The sequence below is a fragment of the Phyllostomus discolor genome, chromosome 12 (genome assembly GCF_004126475.2).
Source record: "Phyllostomus discolor isolate MPI-MPIP mPhyDis1 chromosome 12, mPhyDis1.pri.v3, whole genome shotgun sequence".
Taxonomy (NCBI): domain Eukaryota; kingdom Metazoa; phylum Chordata; class Mammalia; order Chiroptera; family Phyllostomidae; genus Phyllostomus; species Phyllostomus discolor.
The window spans coordinates 4,592,648-4,608,578 of record NC_040914.2 but is presented as its reverse complement, the minus strand read 5'-3'; the positions used below and the strand labels follow the sequence as shown (position 1 = coordinate 4,608,578).

The window sequence follows — 15,931 nt, the reverse complement described above, 5'->3', positions numbered from 1 at the left end:
CCCTGTGGCTTCCACGGATGGGCTTCTCCGATCAAACTCAGCCAGCACACAGGCTGAGCGCTCCGTCCTGTCGGGCCACTCCCTCTGGTACTTCATAGGAGCCCAGAGGCAGGCCAGTTGGTCAGGTCTCCTGTTGCCTGAGCAACGGGTCTCCATGGCAATATGGCCTGAAGACATGCACTGGCTGAGACATTATTTAGTAGCACATCATTAAAATAAAGCAAAAGGTATAAAGACAGATTAAATTTCTGAGATGGTTTATTTCTTCCTTGCCCCGAGGAGAAAAAACGCAGCAGTGTTAGGTGGGGATCTGCCCTTCCTTGTCGTGGGAAGGCACACCATTCAGGCTGAGGAGCCCTAGTCCAGGGGCTCCCACAGACTCTGGCGGGTGGTGGGCGGTGACTTCAGGTCGCAGTAGCTGAAGCTGCAGCCAACCAGCACATCTCTTTGAGAGATGCTGCCGAGGCAGGGGTCCTCGATTCTTCTGGTGTGGTCCCACACGCCGGTCCTCTCCAGGGTGGCTTGCAGAAGTTCTCGGATTCTTTGGTTTTCCTTGGAGGTAGACTCCCAAACAACTTCAAGCTCCCCTTCCATTTCTCTGACAGAAATAAACAAAACAAAGGAAAAATTTTAAAATAGCACAATTAAATAATACTTATAGAGCCTTACAAATCCTAAAGCAGCAAGAGCTCAGATGGAAGTGTGCTTTACACCAGAGAACACAGCCCATCGAGCGCAGGGTTGTCCAATCCTATGGCATCTCTGGGTCACACATTAGATACAGAAACTTGAATGAAAACTGATGAGCAAAAAAAAGGCTTTAAGTAAATTTTCAAATTTGTGTTGGGCTGCACGTGGCCTGCAGGCTGCAGGCTGGATACCCCTTTAGTAAAGCAAAGAGCCAGTGTCGAATGAAGCATGAGAGTCCCTGGAAATACAAAGGCACAGGCTGAAACCTTCTTGCTGTTCCTCTCTACATGTTGCCTTTTCCTTTATTTTGGCATCAATGCACATGTCCTTTGTTTCTCTGTAGAATCATCACGCATAAAAATGAAATAAAACACAATAACTGAAGTGTTCACCTATACAGCACAATGGCCCAGCCAAGGGCACCCATGTGGCAGGGGTCCCCTAAGCTGCTCCTCTGTCCCTTCTTCTTGTCCCCACTGTGACCTGGACAACACTCAGGCACCTTTCACACACACCCACCCATAGGGACACCTATGGGCCCAGACACAAAGATTTAGTGAGGGGTAAGGAGGGAACCACAGGGGAGTGGGGCTCACAACCGACAGGGAGAAGGCTGCCCAGACCATGTGCCGGGAGGGTGAGCGCCCAGAGGGAAGCCAGGCCCATGAGAAAAGGGAAGAGCAGCAAAGCAGTCTTCCTGCAGCAGGACCCTGTGACAGGCACCGTGCATGCCGAGAGGAAACGGCAGACCAAGGCGTCCACGTCCTCATGTGGCCGTGGTCCACTGGGCAACAGACCAGGAGGCCAACCCCCACTTCACAGGAGGATGAGCCCCGTGGGGGCCACTGGTGGGGTGGGGGGAGAACAGCAAGCTTCACATCGGGTGGAGGAGCAGGCCCTGTGGGGGGCGGCAGCGCTGGGAGGCCGGCTCCTCCGCTGACACCGCCAGGTGGCTGTGGAACTGACACGCACTGGGTTACCAGGTGCACTGCTGCTTGAAGATTTAGGGAGCCAGTGACATGCCAACTGTTCAGTATTCACTTTTCTTTCCTTTAAACTTGTCTTTCTTTTTTATTAATTCTAGAGAGAGGGGAAGGGAGGGAGAAAGACAGGGAGAGTAACATTGATGAAGGAGAGAAACATCAGTTGGTTGTGTTGTGCATGTGCTCTGTCTAGGAACTGAACCCACAACCCAGGCATGTGGCTGACTGCGAATGGAACTGGTGACTCAGTTTGCAGGAGGATGCCCGACCGACGGAAGCACACCCATCGGGCCAGTATTCACTTTTCTTGTGAACTGTTGCATCCTTCCAAGTCCCAGGAAGCCCACTGAGTACTGGGTACCATTTGAGTATACCATGCCAAAAAAAGCCCCCAGACTTCTGTTTTCTAGCACAAGAAATGCCTAGATGATTGACAAGTCACAGCAGTCATGGTAAATGTCAGGCTAAACTCAACACGGAGCACAGGGAATCTCTAAGTGGGAGAGAAACTGGAACTAAACTGCAGCCGCAGAGGTGGGGAAACAGGACGTGGGTGTGCTGTGAGGACAAAGGCCCACGCCGGGGACCCCGCTTTCTACGGAATAAAGACGAGATCGCGGGCCCATGAAAATGGGGTGACAAACCCCCCAAACCCTCTCCTGTCCCTGTTTCTCCTCTTCTCCCCAGACATGCTCTGCACTATGTGTTCCAACACTGCGGAGGAAAGCGGGGGCACCTGGAGGACTCGTGAATGGTTTGGTGGAAAACGTGCCCACCTTCAAAAGAAACCCACCCTGTGAGGCGAAGACTCTCCTGTTCTCACACGCATCTGGAGTCTGAATCTGTGCTGTCCTCCAGGACTGGGCACCCCCAGGCCCTGACTGGAGTGTACCAAGAGTAACAAGCCATTTTTGAGACAATTAGGGGGAAAAAAAAAAACAATGGATGGGTTAAACAGTACATTGGACACAACCAAAGAGAGAACTGGCGAATTGGGATGCTGAGCAGAGAGAACCACCCAGAATGTGGTCCAGAAAGATATATGCTATGAATAAGTTGTATAGTAGAAATGTAATAATGGCATTGTGGATATTTTAAAAGTCCTTTTGTGTTTTGCTCAGTGTATAGGCCTTTCACATCCTTTATTAAGTTTACTTCTAGGAATTTTATTCTTTTCGCAATTGCAAATGAAACTGTTCCCCCCGCCCTTCCCACCCCCGCCAATTCTTTTTCTGAAATTTCCTTGTTAGTATATAGGAATGCAATGAATTTTTTAAAAAGGTTTTACTTAGTTATTTTTATAGAAAGGGGAAGGGAGGAAGAAAGAGAGGGAGAGAAACATCAATGTGTGGTTGCCTCTCACATGCCCCCCTACCGGGGACCTGGCCAGCAACCCAGGGATGTGCCTGGTTGGGAAGTGAACTGGTGACCCTTTGGTTTGCAGGAGGGCACTCAGTCCACTGAGCCACACCAGCCAGGGCTATAATGAATTTTTGTACATTGACTTTGTATCCTGCAATTTTACTGTTTGTTTTTTTTTTTGTTATTGTTGTTTTGTTTCTAATGGCTTTTTGGTGGAGTCTTTAGAGTTTTCTACATGAAAAACTATGTCATCTGCAGAAAGTGATGATTTTACTCCTTCCTTCCTAATCTGTATGCCTTTTACTTCTTTCTCTGCTTGGTTACTCTGGCGATGATTCCAGTACTACATTGAATCACTGGGGAGAGTGGGTGTTACCGTCTTATTGCTGAGGAAAAGCTTTCAGTTGAACGTGGTGCACCACACTGGATCAGCCGTGTGCTGACCCACCCTTGTGCCCCTGGAATGAACTCCACTCAATCGTGCATTATTTTTTAAATGAATTGTTGCATTTGATTTGCTAGTATTTCGATTAAGATTTTTGCATCTGTATTCATCAGAATTATTGGTCTGCAATTTTCCTTTCTGTGTATGTTGTCCAAGCCAGGTTTGGGTTCAGGGTCATGATGGCCTCATAAAAGAAGGTGGGAAGTATTGACTCTCCAGTTTTCTGTGATCCTGGCACCACCTTTCTGTAGCCAGAATCCACCGCAGGGCTGCTCTGAGTGACCCAAAGGCCACTATGGGCTGTGCCAGGATGAGGGGGGAAAGGTGAAGTAAGGAAGCAAGCAGGTCTGTGGTTCTGCTCTTCCTCGTGGCTTTTGCTGCAATGAATACAGACCACTTAGGCTGCAAAGTTTTTCCGGGCCTTCTGTGATATGTTGAGAGAAGATTTTGTTGCCTGGGGGGCCACAGAGGTATGGGTTGGGTGATGATCTGTGTGGGGAATCCTTTGTTCAAGGCTGGAGTGCTGTGATCTTTTTGCACCATTTCTCTGCTCCCGACACTGGGCCCAGCCTCAGCGTGTGCCAGCCACCCAGGCCCGACTGCTGGTTCTGCCTCTCGGGTGTGGTCTGCCCAGTGCGGGCTGCACCACCGCTGTTTCCCGCTCTCATGCTCGCTGAGGCTGCAGCCAGCCTGTACGTGGTTCTGTCTCTGTCTTCCTCCCTGCCTGGTCGTCTCTGCTGTTCGCTCAGATGCTCCCTCCTTCAGGGGTCTCTGTGTGATGTCTCAGACATGTCTGTGTGTTGAACAGGGAATGCTGGGTTGAACTATAACTTCAAGGGGTGAGACTGGGACAACCTCTCACGCTGCCATGCTGCTGACATCACCGCATGAAAGACCCTTTTGTATTTCTTACAAAAGCATTACTATAGTCTATTTTAAAAACTATTAATAAAAGTATGCCCTGGCCCTGGCTGGTGTGGCTCAGTAGATTGAGTGCTGGCGTGTGAACCATAGGGTCACCAGTTCGATTCCTAGTCAGGGCACATGCCTGGCTTGTTGGCCAGGTCCCCCAGTTGGGGGTGTGGGAGAAGCAACTACACATTGACATTTCTCTCTCTTTCTCCCTCCCTTTCCCTCTCTATGAAAATAAATAAAGTCTTTAAAAAATTATTAATAAAATAAAAGTGGCTCCAGGTTGCAAATAATTTTTTTTTGGTACCAAAGAAAAGCAAATGTAAATCTCTGGAGAAAAACATCCTCAATCCAGACAATCAGGATTCCACAGGTTAAATTCAACCACATATGTTTTCACAGTAAAAAATAATTACCATACATGGAAGAAAATAAACCACATAGGTCAAAAATTAAAAAAAAAAACAGATTAAATTTCTCCCAAATTTCACACATTGGAATTGCCATATGCAGAACATAAAATAACTATGAACAAAATGATTTAAAAAATGTACAACAAGGGGCTGGAAAGAAGTATTCAAAGTCATGAAAGGCAAGGACCTACATCCAAGATGACTCTACCCAGCAAAGCTTTCATTTAGAATGGGAGGGCAGATAAAGTGCTTCTCAGATAAGGTCAAGTTAAAGGAGTTCATCATCACCAAGCCCTTATAGTATGAAATGTTAAAGGGGCTTATATAAGAAAAAGAAGATCAAAAACTATAAACAGTAAAATGACAACAAACTCACAACTATCAACAACTGAACCTAAAAAAACAAAACCAGAAACTAAGCAAACAACTAGAACAGGAACAGAATCACAGAAATGGAGATCACAGGGAGGATTATCAGTGTTGAAGGGGAGGGGGGAAAATGGGGGAAAAGGTACAAGAAATAAGAAGCATAGATGGTAGGTACAAAATAGACAGGGGGAGGTTGAGAATGGTATGGGAAATGGAGAAGCCAAAGAACTTACATGTACCTACCATCATGGACATGAACTAAGGGGTGGGGGCGGGGAGTGTGGAAGGGAAGGGGGTGCTTGGTGGAGAGGAATAAAGGGGGGAAAAGGGACAACTGTAACAGCATAATCAATAAAATATACTTAAAAAATTTTAAAAAGTCAAGAGAAAAGGTAGACCATTTTTTTTAAATTATATGATGTAACAGAAAAATGAAACAGAGAAGACAATGGACTATGTTGAGAGAAAAAGCCTGTCAAGGTACAATTTTATACCCAGCAAAAAACAGTTTTACAAGAATAGAGTCAAAAGCCAGTGTTTCCAAATAAACAAAAACTAAGAAAGCTTACTACCAATTAACTATCACTAAAGAAACTTCTAAAGAATGTAGTTTAGGAACAAGGAAACTGATCTGAGAAATAAGGTCTGAGAAAAAGTGTTAAAAGATAAATTGAGTCTTAGGAAGATTTTGAGGTTTTTGTGAACAAAAATCAGTTTGAACTGGGCAGCAGGCAATCTAGCAGACAGAAAGGACTCTGAAGAGCTGTACAGAGGCAGTTATAGGCAGAAAAGAGCAGAAACAAGGAAGTGAAATGAGGGAGGAGTGTGGGCTGGTTATCACAAGGCTACTCTCCTTGATGGAAGGGGCCCATCAGGTCAAGGGCATGACCAGTGCGGACCGGGTGCTTCCTGTCTGACTGGTGTAAGACTCTGTGTCTGGGAGGGCCAAAACTGTAAATTCAGTCTTGGTTTGGTGACATGGGGTTTAACGTAAGCAACTCCCTTTTGGGCCTGTTGTCTTATTTTTAATAATTAGCAAGCAAAGAAACTGTAGGTGAAGCAAAACAAACTACTATATAAAAACTAGTAACATTTAATTCATGGGGACTACAAATAATGACAAAATACATCTTCCTCGTCCTCTTCATGTACTTTTATCCAGTGACACTAGATCACAGCATATAAACTGAGGGGGAAACAATTAGCGTAAAGCATTAGATCTTGCACTTGGGGGAGAAATGTAGAGATGCTGATTTATATTTTTTAATGCTAAATATCCATGGTGAAATTTTAAGGATAGCCACTCAAAGAACAAAAATAGACTATAAAACTTTTAAACAATTAAAGGGCAAAAAATGGAATGCAGAGAAAGTGAAAAATGAAGTTCCATTCTATTAATGCAATTCTAAACCTCCTGTCTGGCAAGAAACTTGGTATCAGCTCAACTCTTTACAAAGTGACTATTCATGGTGGTAAGAACTTCTGTGACTACAGAAACCTCGTTACATTACTAAGAACTCATTTTCCCTGACATGAAGAAATGTCTGGCAGAAGGAAAACAGACAACTGCATTCTTCACGACATCAGATACATGGATCCTACTACAGTCCGAAGGAAGCACATCCGGGCATCACTATTATTCCTTTGCAGCATCAGTCTGTATTCCAGCCTGTCCAAGGCAACACAGCCAGTATGAAGAGGCGGACTTACAGTGTGAAGGACCACTAAATTCACCTTCACAGAACATGTGATATTACCCAATGTTTTAATACACTGGCAATATCTCCTCTGTCACAAGTTTAAAGAATAAAGGTATAACTGATACAGTACCTTATTTCCACAGAGAACACAGTGCATCTCTGGTCTAAGATTATGGTCTTCCAAAAAGGGAGATTTTAATGTTCTTGGGGGTGAAAACAAATAGAGAAGTAAACCATTTAATCAAAGTTAATATTAGGTTGGCCAAAAAGTTTCTTTAATTTTTTCTATTAAATAAGATACACATTTTTCATCTTCATCAATAGTTTTATTGATTTGGATATTCTGAGTATGTCATCTATCTCCCACTGTCGGCTTCTCATGGGTAGAGGCAAGGAGTGCTGCTAAACATCTTCCAGTGGTTTATGTGGGGCAGAAGACCGCCCCACAGCAAAGAATTATTTGGCCAAAATGTCAATAGCACCGAGAAACTTCACAATCACTTTTAACATGTTCCATCAGTCTCAGCACCTTCTCCATATGCGCAAAATATCTTTTTTTGTGCATAAAATGCGCAAAAATCTTTTTTGTGCATTTCAGTTGTGTATTTTCATTCATCTTCAATATTAAAACAGCTACGCAAAAACTCACCAGTTTTGATAGGTTTTTAAAAAGGGTGCGCTGATATGACAGCTGTCACAACTCGATCTAACAGGACTGCTCTGAATGAAGTCAAAGACAACTAAGGACTGCTCCAGCCATCCTATGGGGAAAACTAAGTGAGCTTTTAGGCCAACCCAATAATATTTTCCAACAGAATCGAGTAAAATCCAAGTATCAAAGGGATCAAGGAGGGATTACAGATGACGAGGAGCTGGGATGTAACGTGCAGCATGGTAACTGTAGTTAACAACACTGTGTTATTCACAAGGAAGTGGGTAAGAGAGTAGATCTTAAGTGTTCTCCACGCACCACCTCCAACAGTGTGACTGTGTGGGGGGAAGGCTGTGTTAACTCAACTGTGGTGATTACTCTGCATGTACACACGCATCAAGTCATCACACTGTGCACCTTAAACTGACACAATGTTACATGCTAACTGCTGGAGGGAAATTTTAAAAAGAAAACAAAATAAGGAGCAAATAAAAATCAAGACCAACATTAAATGCAGATAAAACTAAAATGCAGAAACAAAAGTAAGAAATCAAATAAACAAAATAGATCTAAAGGATTTAATTGGAAAATTCTACCAAACATGGAAAAAATAAACACATGATACGGGACTGGGGCAGCCCTACCTCTTCTGCTGCAGAGCCTCATCCAGGACGTCCTGCTTGTCCTGCAGCAGCCGGTGGAGGTGCCTCATCTCCTGCTGGAACTGAGCTGTCTTGTCAGCAAAGTCCTTCTGCTGTTCTGTCAGACAGTGACTAATGTCGTTCACCTTCAGTGCAGCCAGCTTCTTGTACCCCTGGTGGAGGAGGAGGGACTCTGTGAGTGAGGGGAGGCTGCTTGCAGCCTAGGTGGATAACCTCCTGGATGCCCTCCCTACTCACCTCATCAGGCTTTTCTAATTTATATCATGCTATAAATTACTTTTATATGCAATAAATAAACTTAAAAGAGAAGGACTTGGCAAGATTTGTCATACTCTATAGGCAAAGAAATGACTGAGATGAAAGGCTAATTCATTTATTTTCTTACATTTCTATTGCATAGTATTTAAGGTTATGAATTTCCCTCTGAGCAGTTCTAAAACTGTTGTTACGTAAACTATAATTCATAGTCAATGAATTACATAAACTATAATTCAATTCTCCTTGGAAGTTCTGACATTCTGGAGGTGAGTCCAAGACTGTGGAGTAGGAGGCCCTGAGCTCACTCTCTCTTGCAGGACACATTAAATTTACACTTTTCTGCAGAGCAATTCCTCCTGTAAGACACTAAGAACCAACTGAACAGCTTCTCCACCAAAACAAGCAAGCAAACAAACAAACAAACAAAGAGAAAGACTGCATAGAGAAGGTTGGGGAACTCGGAGAGCTCTCTAGGAGCGGAGGGAATTGTCCAGGAATGGAGGAACACTGTTTACATTTCCTTTGCATGTGGGTAGTGGGCGGGAGCTCCATCCAGGTTCTCTGGTCAATCTGCAGGGCTGTTGTAGCACATCTCCAGCCACCCCTCTGAGAACCAGATCCAGCAGGAACAGGTCAGCACCGCAGCGCACATACATGGGGCCCCTTCACCTGGGGATGAATCCAGTGGGTGTGGCAGGGTGCTGTGGTATGCATGTACCGTGCTGCACATGCATGCAGGACACCCCTTGCTCAGTGTGTGAAACCAGCCAAATGCTATAGTACCCGTATGCAAGGCTGTCCCATTGAGAGAAAGGGTGAAAACAGTGGGGAGCTCCTGCACGCGCATGTAGCGCTGCCCTGCCCAGAGAAGTGGGAGACCGTGGGACACTGCAACACATCCACTCAGAGTAGCCCTGCCCAGATCAGGTTCAGGCAAGAAACAATTAAAGCAACAGGGCACACTACACACGTACTGGACAGCACAACCCACACTGGACAGCCCTGTCCACTGTAGAAGGGCAAGGAAGTACTCACACACCGGGCTGCCCTGCCAGAACCCACTCTTTCTGGCCACCAGGCACTGCATGTGCCTGCCCTGACAAGAGCTGCCCTCCCAAAAACATCTGGCACACAGATTAGGAGAAAAAGCTATGTCATCTAGCTCAGAGGAAAAAACACAGAAAGTCAAAAAAAGTGGGGAGATAAAAGAATCTGTCCCAGATGAAGGAACAATTAAAAACAAATTTAGAGAAAAACTCTAATGAAATGGAGATAACTCATTTGCCTAATACAGAATTCAAAGACATGGTCATAAGGATGCTCAACAAACTTGAGAGTAGAATGGAGAAACTCAGAGAGCACTTCAATAAAGGGTTAGAGAATGTAATAGAGAACCAGTGAGAGATAAAGAATACATTAAAAGGAACTGAAATCAGATTAGTAAGAAAGAATGGATTAGCAACCTAGAAGAAAGAATAGTGAAAATCACCCAATCAGAAGAGCAAAATGAAAAAATAATTTTAAAAAATGAGCAGCCCTGGCTGGCGTAGCTCAGTGGATTGAGCGCGGACTATGAACCAAAGCATCGCAGGTGTGATTCCCAGTCAGGGCACATGCCTGGGTTGCAGGCCACAGCCCTCAGCAACCGCACATTGATGTTTTTCTCTCTCTCTTTCTCCCTCCCTTCCCTCTCTAAAAATAAATAAATAAAATCTTAAAAAAAAGTTGAAAAAAAATGAGGATAGTATTGGGTATAAAAAACCTCTGGGACAACATGAAATGCTCTAACATCCACATTACAGGGATTCCAGAAGGAGAACAGTGAGAGAAAGGGGCAGAAAGCAAATTTGGGATTTCTGGTCAGCATGAAGTCATAGATAAACATGCTTTGCCTCCTCAAGCAACCACAGAAAGGATTATATTTAGACCTCAAAACAAATAACACCCAGAACCATCAGAAGGTCAAGCTGTACGAAAGTCCAACAACCAAGGGTTTAAAGAAGCTACATTCATCCACATGGGTAGGAGGGGTGGAGATGGGCAGAGAGGCATGGAGATGTGGTGTGACGTGAAGAGGTGGCGGCAGTGGAACAGGCGGTTCCACATTCACATGTGGTAGATAAAAATCAGAAGGGATACCTTGGGAGCCAGGAATACCTTGGGAGCCAGCAATCCCAGCCCCAGACCAGTCTGCATAGTCCAGGGTTCCAGTGCCAGGAAGATAAATCCCCATAACTTGTGGCTGTAAAAACCAGTTGGAATTGGAGGCAGAAGAAACTGCCAATTTTCAGGAAACTCTGCTTAAAGGGTCCACATGGACTTAGAACATATGCAGACCTACCACGCCTGGGATTCAGCACCAGGGCAACAGCTGGAAGGGCACCAGTGGTATACGGGAGTAAGTGAAGTGACTGGAAACAGGGAGAGTGCTGGGCAAACCTCCAGAAGCCAGGCAGTGGCACTGTTCTCTCTCCAAGCTCTCCCCCCACAAAGAGCCACAAAGTGGTAAAGTGGGATGCCCTGCTCTGGCAATTACCTATGGCCCTGCCAAACAAAATTTAGAGGTGCCTTTTCTACACTAGGCCATGCTACTAAGACAGAAAGTCAAAGCAGCTTTACCTAATACACAGAAACAAACACAGGGAGGCTGCCAAATTGAAGAGACAAAGAAATATGACCCAAATGAAAAAACAGAAGAAAACCCCAGAAAAATAACTAAATAAAACAGAGATAACCAACCCATCAGATGCAGAGTTTAGGACACTGCTGATTAGGATGCTCAAAGAACTCACTGGGTATGGCAACAACATAAAAAAGACCCAGAAAGAAATGAAGGTTACACTAAGTAAAGTAAGAAAAATCTATAGGGAAGCAACAGTAGAGGGCATGAAGCCAGGATTCAAGTCAATGATTTGGAACATAAGGAAGACATAAGCACTCTATAAGAACAGCAAGAAGAAAAAAGAAGAAAAAAAAACCCTCAAAAAAACAAAAAAAACAAGGAGCCTCTGAGACATCCCCGAACACACCAACATCTGAATCATAGGGATGCCAGAAGGAGAAGAAGGGCAAGAAATTGAAAGTTTATTAGAAAAAAATACTGAAAGAAAACTTCCTTAATTTGGTGAAGGAAATAGACATACAAATCAAGGAAACTCACAGAATCCCAAAGAACTTGTATCCAAAGAGGACCAAACCAAGACACATCATAATTAAAATGCCAAAAGTTAAACATAAAAAGAGAGTCTTAAAAGCAGCGAGAAAAAAGAATTTAGTTACCTACAGGGAAGTTCCCATAAGACTGTCAGCTGATTTCTCAAAAGAAACTGTGCAGGCTAGAAGGGATTGGCAAGAAATATTCAAAGTCATGAAAAGCAGGGACCTAGAGCCAAAACTGTTCTACCTAGAAAAACCGTCATTTAGAATCAAAGGGCAAGAGCTCCCCAGACAAGAAAAAACTAAAGGAGTTCATCATCACCAAACTATTATTTTATGAAATGTTAAAGGGACTTATTTAAGAAAAAAAGATGAAAACTATGAACAACAAAATGATAATAAATATATATCTATCAACAATTGAACCCAAAAAACAAACTAAGCAGATAAGAAGGACAGAGACAGATTCACGGATACAGAGAGCATTTTGATGGTTGCCAGATGGGAGGGGACTATGGGGGATGGGTGGAGAGGTGAGGGGATTAAGAAGTACAAATAGGTAGTTACAGAATAGCCATGGGGATGTAAATTACAGTGTAGGAAATGGAGAAGGCAAAGAACTTATATGTGACCCATGGGCACAAACACTGGTATGGGGATTGCCTGAGGAAGTGTGTCAGGCAAGAGGGGACAAAGGGAGAAAAATCAGGACAACTGTTATAGCATAATCAATAAAATATAATTAAAAAAAGAAAAAATAAATAAATAAAAGAAAGGAACCAATGGCCCAGAATACTGTATCTGTTAAGGCTATCATTCAGAATTGAAGGAGGCAGAGTTTCACAGGCAAGCAAAAAACTAGAGTTCACAACCACTAAACCAACTTTACAAGAAATGTTAAAGGGTTGTCTTTTGCAGGAAAGAGAGGTTATAATCGGAAATAAGAAAACACAGGAAAGAAAAATTCTCACTGGTACAGGCAAATATATAATAAACATAGCCAATCAACCACTTAAAAAGCTAATATGATTATTAAAAGACCATGTTGCAAAATTATAACTACAATAAATAGGGGATACAGAAAACAAGAAAACATGATGTCCAAAACATAAAGAGTGGAAGGGGGAGTAAAAATGTAGTGCTTTCTGAATACATTTGAACTTAAACACCTACCAGCTTAAAATAGACTGTTACATATGTGAAATCTAAAGAGAAAGGAAGGAAGAAAGGAAGGGAGGGAGGGAAGGAAAAAACAAAACAAAACAAAAGCAGACTCAGAGACCAAAGGGATGATTGCCAGGGCAGGCAGGTGTGTATAGGGCGTGAGGGGTGGCAAAAACAGTAAAGAGGAATACAGTTAGTCATATTGTAATAAGTTTCCAAAGTACTAAACTTAGTGTGGTGATCATATAAATGGTGAGTTACTGTGTTGTACACCTGAAACTAGTATAATGTTGTATATTCAAAATTTAAAAATTTAAAGTCAAAGTAAAAAAAATCATGACATCCCCTCTGACTCAAGAATTGGTTTATCATATAGTTTTTGCATTTGTAGGTAAAAGAACATATTTTTGCTTTCTGATTTTACTTATTAATTTCTGGTTTTCACATTTTTGATCAATAACTGTCTGCCTTATTTCTACTTTATTGATATTATTGAGGGTTTTTTTGTACCTAATTTATAATTAATTTTTGTGACAGTTCTGTGTATATATACACATAAATGAACCATACAGATTATGCTGTTAAATCTTTTACATCCTTATTACTTTGTTTAATCTCTTGATCTGCCTTGGACCAAGAGAAGAGGATTAATATTCCTAATGTTATGAAGTTTCTATTTCCCTTTGTATCTCCTGTTATTTATACTTTACAAATTTGCCCCTGTGTTATTTAGACATAAATGTTCATAACTACTATATATTATTAACTGCAGCCTTTAACATTATGAAGCTTCTTCCTTTTTTTTCCCCCATTTTCTTTTTTGTCTCATTTAGTACTTTTGGCCTGGACCCTATCTTGGTAGTTGTAAAGATTACAACCTTGTTTTTTCTTTGCATAAATCTGGATTATCTTCAATCATCCTTTTATTTTTAAGGTTTGTGACACACTTTGTTTCAGATTGTTTCTTGGCTCTAGCATGGAATAATGTTTTTGCTTTACAAAATCTAAAAAAAGTTGTTTTCTTTTAATGGGTAAATTAAGCTCATTTATATTTATTTATGGCAGATTGTTTGTTTTCAATTTTATTTTGTTTTATTATATTATCTACAAACTTTTAAAAGACTTTACTGTAGCCTTTTCTCAGCTCTTTTTTGCTGCTGTACTTCTATTTAAGAATGAATCTCTTGATTCATGTGGTTACTTTTATTCTTATGCTCCTATGCCTTTACACTGTATCTCTGTAGTTCCCTCACTTTTGATGCTATCCACTGACTCCCTACGAAAAGTAATATACTAGCTTATAACCTTTTCTTCACTCTTCCCCTCTTAAATATGCTTAAGCTCTTACTATTTGATTTTTCAGATTTAAGTGATATCCTTTGCCTCAGGTTATTACATATGAAGCGATCAGAAAGTTTATTCTACTTTCTACCTTCCTTCCCCCTCATCTATCATTTTTTTCTTTGGTTGTTTTATTTCTACATTGTCAGAGAACATTTACATTCTATTCCACCAGTCTTATCACTGCTTTAAGTCTTAGTTTACAGTTAAATATATTCTCACTGTTAATACTTTTCCAAAGTCTGCCCAATCAACCATTTCCTGATTGGCTAAACTCAGGTTGATTGATCCTTAGGAGAAAGTTCTTACATGGTCAAAACTGTCTGAAGAGCAGCTTGGTTGGATGGAAACATCCTTGGCTCATTCTCTCTTTCCTTAAATATCTACAGATGGCAACCCACTGTTCTCTGGCATTCAGTGTTGCTACTGAACAGTGTGATCCCAACATGTTTTCTTTCCTTAGGCCTTGGTCTTTTTCTGAGTGTCCAAGGTATTCTTTATCTTAAAGTCATAGGTGTTAATGTTAATCTTCTGGGTCCATCTGGGTCAGTTTGTCCTCAGCACATAATGTGCCCTTTCCATATGTAGATTCAAGTCTTCTTTTATCTCAGAAAAATGTTTATGAATTATGGTTAAGAACAGAGTAAGTTCCATTTTTTTGGTTTCTTTTTACTAACAATAGGGATATTGGATCTTTACCACTTTCCACTGAATTCTTCTTACATTCCTATTTCTACGTTCTTGTCTTTGTCTTTTTAATTTTAAAAATTTTATTTTATTTTTTATATGTTATTATTTATGCTATTACAGTTGTCCCAATTTTCCCTCTTTGCTCCCTCTACTCAGTGTCCCAACTCCCTCAAGCAATCCCCACACCATTGTCCATGTCCATGGGTCATGTGTGTGTGTGTGTGTGTGTGTTCTTTGGCTACTCTATTCCCTATGCTGTACTTTATATCCCCATAACTACTCTGTGACTGCAGGTTAGTGCTTCTTAATCCCTTCATGTTCTTCACCCAACCACCCAACTCTCCTCCCATCTGACACCCATCAAAACATTCTCTGTATCTATAATTCTGTTCTGCTGGTTTGATTATTTTGTTTTTTTAATCAATTGTTGATAGATATGCATTTACTGCCATTTTATTGTTCTTTTTTTTTCTTCTTTTCTTCTTAAAGAAGACCCTTTTACATTTCATATAATACTGCTTTGGTAGTGACAAACTTCTTTAGCTTTTCTTGTCTGGGAAGCTCTTTATCTGTCCTTCAATTCTAAATCACAGCTTTGCTGAGTAGAGTAATGTTGGTGGTAGGTCCTTGCTTTTCATCACTTTGAGTATTTCTTGCCATTCTCTTCTGGCCTGAAAAGATTTTTTTGAGAAATCAGCTGACAGTCTATGGGAGCTCCCTTGTAGGTAACTAACTGCTTTTTTTTTTATTTTCTGCTTTTAAGATTCTTTGTCTTCAACCTTTGGCATTTTAATTATGATATGTTTGGGTGTGGGTCTCTTAGGATTCATCTTGGTTTTGAGTCTATGTGCTTCCTGGACTTGTATGTCTATTTCCTTCATCAAGTTAGGGAAGTTTTCTATCTTATTTTTTCAAATAGGTTTCCAATTTCTTGCTCTTTTTCTCCTCCTTCCAGCACTGCCATGAAGCGAATGTTGGTACACTTGAAGTTGTCCAAGAGGCTCCTTACAGTATCCTCGGGTTTTTTTAATTCTTTTTTTCTTCTTGCTGTTCTGAATGTTTGTTTTTGGCTTCCTTATATTCCTCATTGTTGATCTGATTCTTGGCTTCACCCACTTTACTGTTGATTCCCTG

The 15,931-nt window shown here is 41.8% G+C and overlaps 1 protein-coding gene across 4 annotated transcripts in view; it reads right to left on the bottom strand.

The window, feature by feature from the left end:
- Window positions 1-240: 240 nt before the first annotated feature.
- The window catches only part of CEP89 (centrosomal protein 89), an 88,114-nt gene continuing 72,423 nt past the window's right edge, over window positions 241-15,931 (bottom strand). For all 4 annotated transcript variants that reach the window (XM_028529438.2, XM_036012906.1, XM_036012907.1 and 1 more), the window contains 2 exons: window positions 8,171-8,340; window positions 241-598 (listed from right to left, as the gene is read on the bottom strand). In XM_028529438.2, the coding sequence (XP_028385239.1) occupies window positions 358-598; window positions 8,171-8,340 (411 nt within the window). In that variant the 3' untranslated portion in view covers window positions 241-357. The remainder of the gene's footprint in view (window positions 599-8,170; window positions 8,341-15,931) is intronic.